Source organism: Meriones unguiculatus, chromosome 1 (assembly GCF_030254825.1).
Source record: "Meriones unguiculatus strain TT.TT164.6M chromosome 1, Bangor_MerUng_6.1, whole genome shotgun sequence".
Lineage (NCBI taxonomy): Eukaryota > Metazoa > Chordata > Mammalia > Rodentia > Muridae > Meriones > Meriones unguiculatus.
This window is the reverse complement of record NC_083349.1, coordinates 173,411,112-173,417,096: the sequence shown is the minus strand read 5'-3', so window position 1 is coordinate 173,417,096 and position 5,985 is coordinate 173,411,112. Positions and strand designations below refer to the sequence as shown.

Below are 5,985 nucleotides of genomic sequence, written 5' to 3'. Positions count from 1 at the left end.
CCCACCACAGACAAAAATATGTCATTTGTGCTGCCTATCAGCTCTGTAATGATGATGATTTGCAAACCAGAAATTTTATTTTGTAAGCTTGGAAGTAGGACTGTCAGTCAGTATGAAAACTTGTGGATCATTCTCTGACGACTCCTATGTTGCCTGTATCCAGTTATGCCATTCATCTTTCTGCCATAGTCCTTATGGTCTGATATGTTCAAGGCATAATGTAGACACAGAAGATACAGAGGGGGGGACTTCAGCACATGAAACCAGCATCTACAGAGAGGCAAGTAACAAAATGAACATAAATAAGATAAAGCTAGGTGATCATAAACCAAGTTGAGCACACTGACGGAGAGGCAGAAAGGGTGATCAGAGAGTCTTATTCTTTCATCTGTGTTTTTGTGTGCTTCACTGAGAAGATGGCAGCTAACACCACAATGAGAGCTGGCAGGAAACTAACATTCCTGGAACTCTCACTAACTTACCTTCCACACACCAATCCAGTCATACCTCCCTTTAAGTGTTAGTCTCTGTCCCTATCAGTAGTCTTGTCTTCCTTGGAAAAAAATAATAAATTAAGTTCATGAAAGGTTGAGATCATCTTTTCTTCAATCTCTTGTGTCTTTTTCCCAAGGCTCTTTTACACCCTCAGAGAGAAGCTGAGCAGTCAGACCACAAATGAAGTGTGAAGCTCAGGTCCTCACATTTCTTCACATTCTGCAAGGAAGTGAGAGGGCTTGCTAGATGTCATGCAAAGGCAAGTTAGAAAGATTGTGGTCTCTGAACGGGGTTCATTAAGTCACTCACAAATGCCACAAATGCTTTTTTTTTTTTTACCTCAGCATTATCATATCTGGAAGTCTGCCATGTAAATGCAAAGCTAAGGTATGTTTCACCCAGTTAACAAATCAACAAGAGGCAAGAGATTCTGTTCCAATATGAAGTAGTGTCTTATGAGTAACCTAAAAACAATGACACAAAGTGTCTGTGTAGGCTGAGTCTCAAGTGGTTGGAGGAACATAAATACAGACAGGATGTACCCTCTTCTTGGAACGTTATAGAGGAGATTTAGTTGTTTTGACCTTAAATTTATGATTCCCTGATTCTAGTAGAATGCCTGAGGGCAGATGATGGGAATAAATATAGCTGGAACCTCCTGGTGGGACCTTGTCAGAAGGAGATCCAATTATGTTCCGGATGTTTCTGCTGAGTGTATCCATAATTTTCCTCATGGACACAGGTAAGGCCTGGAAAGAGGATTGGGATGGGTTACAAGAGGCAGAGGTATTGTACTTGGCTACAGGTACTACTATGTACATAGTAGGCTACAGGCCTACTATGAAATTATTTAAGGTAAATTTTCCTTCTCTTCACAGGAGAAAGAGTGGTGACAGGAAGATGTATAGTATATTTGGTTTGAATTTCTTGGAAAAATCATATTAATTATGAGGGGAGGAATTCTTGAGCTCTTTACATACACTCTCTCTCCACTCCTCACTCTACTCCAGGCTCTTCTTTCTATAGCTTTGATTTGTGGATGGGTGGGAAAATTTTTTTGGAAGGGATCACTGCTGCCATTAATAAAGGTGGGGGAAGAAAGAGTACCAGATTTATTCTCATGGGTTTGTACAAGCTTAGATTTCTAAAGTACTTTCCTTAGATCTAATCTTTAAAACCTCCCTTTCCTTTAGTGATTAAATATTGCAATCTATGTAGTCATCATGATGGATTCAAGTGCCGCAGTGGCATGCAAAAATGCTGGAAGTTTGAACTTTTTTCAAAAAACAGGACTTGTGCAACAGAAAACTTTTATTTTTATAACCGTATCACAGGTAAGTGAACACACACACACACACACACACACACACACACACACACATGCAATCTCCAGTAGTACCCCAAATTTTTGGAGTTAAGGTGCAGAGGGAAGCTTGGATCCTATGGGTTCTAAAGACACAGACCAGGCATGGGTCTGGTTGGTGGAAAACAGGCATCTTTTGTCTGATGATGGCTAGAGGTATATAGATGAGATGCAGCCACGGCCCTAAGATCATACTAGTCTTCAAAAAACTGACAAGGTTCTGGAGGGAGGCCTGGTGATAACATTTGCTTTTCTTCTCTTTAGGGATGTACCTTTATCGCTATTCAAAACTTTCCTGTAAACCTTGTGCAACTGGAATGTATCAGATATTCCATGACCTTCTGAGAGAAACATTTTGCTGTACTGATAAGAGCTTCTGTAATGATGGCACCGCTAACTTGGATATCTCAACATTACTTCTCGAGACTCAGAAGGAGATGGACAAGAAATTGTTGAATGACTGACAATACAATAACAAAAGTTTAAATACCATGTCTTTGTAGTCTTGACACTTATAAAACCCAGGCCCCATACTTCACTCTATGCCAGAAAATATTCTAATGTAAACTCAGTGTTTCTAGTATCCATGTTTCAACTAACAAGAAAGAGAGAAGCCACAGGGCACATAAACCTTAATTTTCTGTCTTCTTGTGAATGTCTTCGTTTGGGCTCCCTGATGCCTCCTGATAGTCTCCACTTATCCTTACATTTTGATATTTGACTGTGCTAAAAAACAATTGCACAAAGTGTTTTTTTTTTCTGATGGAGATTTTTATGGAGGATCAAGAAAAGCTGGCTGCATGGAAACAGGACCAAGAAATCCTGTTTCCAGAGGAATGACTGACAGGGGATAAAGGGGGTGAAAGGAGGGTTTGTATTACTCAGAAATGGAAAGACAACAAGAAGCTAGAAGACTTTCTGAAACTTAAATGCAAAGAAAGTCAATGTATTTAATGAAGTCCTAATGTCTGCCATCATTTTGGGGCCATAGCTACCCCTGCCCATTCAGCTCTGGGCCATGGTATTTCTAATCACTTTACTGTACTCTCATAGCCAAAGACAAGTATGTCAAGATGAATAATTGCCAGGAGGCTGGTCAATCACTCTTTTCTTAAGAGGCATATGAGGGATACCAGTCTTAAAAATATTCAAATATAACCTTGCATTTAGTGAACCAATGATAAGAAGTAGGTTTTATCTATCAACACACCTTTGTAACAGAAAATGTAATTGGCTGAAGAAATTTCAGAGGGCCCCTGTAATTTATAAACATTATTTATTATTTACATTATACTTATCAGACACTCTCTTTGTTAGTATGTTAACTCTTTCACATTTTATAATCTTCAGACCTGGCTATATTTTAACCATGTAATCATATACACAAATGCAATATTATCTCAGATATAGTCGTGGTATCCCTTTTTGCTTAACCATTGTGATTTCTTATTTTTACCATGTTATATTTATATAAGTAAATTAAAATACTTAAATCTAAAAAATATTTTCCAAACACTCAAAGTGTAAGAGAAGATCTGCCAAATATTATAAATAATAGAATGGAGGTTAGAGTTTAACTTCATGTCATGGGAAATATGGCAGATTCCTCCACTGGGGTTTGTATAATTAGTTTATGTAAATGGAATGCTGGTACCAACAATAAGTTCTCAATATGTAATGATTCCTGGGGAAATTGTTGTGTGGGGAAATACTCATATACCTACAATGATTCCAGGCAAGTAAAAATTACACTGAAAGAGACATACAGAGAAAGGTTCAAACAAGAGAAGAAACAAAAAGTAGATAGGGATGAAGGTAGGTGACAGCAGGCGGAGTAAGAGAGACCCTGAGTGAGAAAGAGCAGGAATGGAAGCCACACTCAGCTCAGCTCGAACTTATCAGAGCAGAATCATATTCCCCCACATGGCCTCCAGGTCTGGCCTTCCTGAAGTCTGATCCTGTCTTGCAATTCCAGGGATTCTGACTCTCACGTTGCCCCATGTTAAAATTATTTTCTTCCACTGTTTTTGGCCTAGTTACAAAAAAATGTGTTTATAACATCTTACAAACAATGAAAACCAAGTGAGAAATTGAAGATATTGTCAAGAAGGCCATATTTTAAGGAAATGTGGTAGCTCTAGATTGAGGTCTCAAATACCTTTCTTTGCAAAAGATCTCTTGATTGATGATGAACCTGCAGTGAAAAAACTATTGATCACACAGGAGAGACAGATATATTAGAAATTACTCCAAAAAACTGGGTCTTAATTTATAGGAACTGACCTCATAATATCTTGAGACAGAATAAAGATAAATCCACAAATGCCATAATGCAATTTAATGGGGATTTACTGAATAAACATAGTCCTTAATGCAAAAAAAAGACAAATAGATTATAATGATTTGGTTCATAAAGAAGGGGCATATAGAATGGTCATGACAAAAGTGATTTTATATAAATCTTAAATTTTCTGCGTGTATGTGTAAATTTCTGTCACATTACCAGAACTGATGGCATTAGTGTCAGGATCATAAAGCTCTACAGAACACCGGTGTCTTCACTTATTTATAAGATGGTGGGAAAATCTCAATGAAAAGTCAAATAGGAACATTCAGGGGCAATCATGGTAGTGACATCTCAAGATGGCTGCAATCATGTCAGAATGAATCACATAGAACTGTTGTCCTGGAGTGTTGTTAACATAAGGAAGAATACAGATTCATTTGGGAAAATAGATATAAAAGCATATAAACCCAATAAAATATGTTTACTTATTGACAAACTCTTTTAAACCCCAATCTCAGACCTCAAAACAATACAGGGTATTTCCATATCTTTCATGCCACCACTAGAAGTTGATGGTAAAACTCTATTGCTGAAGAAACCACACACTTTGGTCATAAAACATGAAGGAATCAAGTTGATGCTCACTTGTAAGCTTCCTTCTTATGACCAGAGTTCTTAGGGCTGGAAAGTGCTTTATAGGATGCTGGGAGAGAATAATCACTAACAATTTTACTCAGCTAAGAACCCCAAGAGCTACAATAATGACTGGTATGGCAAGATATGCCCACTGGTGCAATAGTTTTAAATGCTATGGTGTAGCCAATCACTTTCTGAGTGCATTTACAACCCACCCTGAAAGGTGGGACACATACCTGGTAACATTACCTGGACTGTGGTTGGGTAGGTCATCAGCCCTAGTGGAGACTCTACTGCTATTTGATGTTAGTGGACACAGTAATAGTAGTAGTAATAGTAAGACTTCTGTCTTAATAAAAGAAAGTCTATTCATTTATTCATCTATTTCATGTTTATGTGTGTTTGCCTGACTGTGTTTATATGCACCGCATGCACCAGAAGAGGACATCACACCATTTGAAACTATAGCTACTCATGCTTGTGAGCTACCATGTGGGTGTTGGGAATCCACTCTTTGTGGTGTGGTTCATTCATAAAACCTGTAAAAGACCAGCTCATTCAGATTTACTACACGGATGGAGAAGGGACTTACATAGCCATGTCCTCGCTGAGGAAGTGTTGATAACTGATACCTGCTGGGCAAAGAGTATCAGTTTGCTTCAGGAATGTGGATCTTGGTAGATTGCCTATGCTCTAGGGGGTTTCCTTACTACCATGCCCATAGTAACATCACTAACAGGACTCAGTAGTTTAAAAGCAAAATGAATAAATGAAGTTAAGATAGATTTGTGGATTGAGGGGAAGATCATAGAGGAGTTGGAGAGAAAGATCAGGGAGTGGATTCAAGCAAAACATGCTGTATACATGTTATAAATTCTAAAAACTAAAAACATGTTTTTAAAGAAGGAAGTGAGGTTCAAGGGTGCCTGCACTTTTATGTCAATAAATGTTCTCCAAGGGTTTCCTGTATAGAAATTAGCAATTTAGATGTTCAGCAATAGTTTGTGTGTTCCAGTTTCATGCACCTTTTGTGATGTGGGATATTGCCAGAATTTTCAAACTTGTGAGTGTGATATGTAGAAAATCAAGCTCAACTCTTGCTGTAGTGTTTGCACCTGTATTATATGAGAATCAATGAACTTTGTGCAGAGTTTTGCATTCTCTTCTTTGGAGTAGTCTCTTCATTCTTTGCCTTTATGTGCAT

General features: G+C 38.0%; 1 protein-coding gene across 1 annotated transcript; it reads left to right on the top strand.

Moving 5' to 3' along the window:
- The first annotated feature begins 1,185 nt into the window (after positions 1 to 1,185).
- LOC132654182 (prostate and testis expressed protein 13-like) lies at positions 1,186 to 2,322 on the top strand. Its single transcript, XM_060383498.1, has 4 exons — positions 1,186 to 1,237; positions 1,374 to 1,397; positions 1,689 to 1,829; positions 2,123 to 2,322. Exons 1-4 carry the CDS (start codon positions 1,186 to 1,188, stop codon positions 2,320 to 2,322), a joined length of 417 nt encoding a protein of 138 aa, XP_060239481.1.
- Positions 2,323 to 5,985: the final 3,663 nt, after the last annotated feature.

Excerpts from the sequence above, each read along its gene's own strand:
- LOC132654182 (XM_060383498.1), top strand. The coding sequence starts at position 1,186 with ATGTTCCGGATGTTTCTGCTGAGTGTATCCATAATTTTCCTCATGGAC. Across the intron at positions 1,398-1,688 it reads AAGAGTGGTGACAGGAAGAT|TGATTAAATATTGCAATCTA; the intron begins GTATAGTATATT and ends CCTTTCCTTTAG. Across the intron at positions 1,830-2,122 it reads TTTTTATAACCGTATCACAG|GGATGTACCTTTATCGCTAT; the intron begins GTAAGTGAACAC and ends TCTTCTCTTTAG.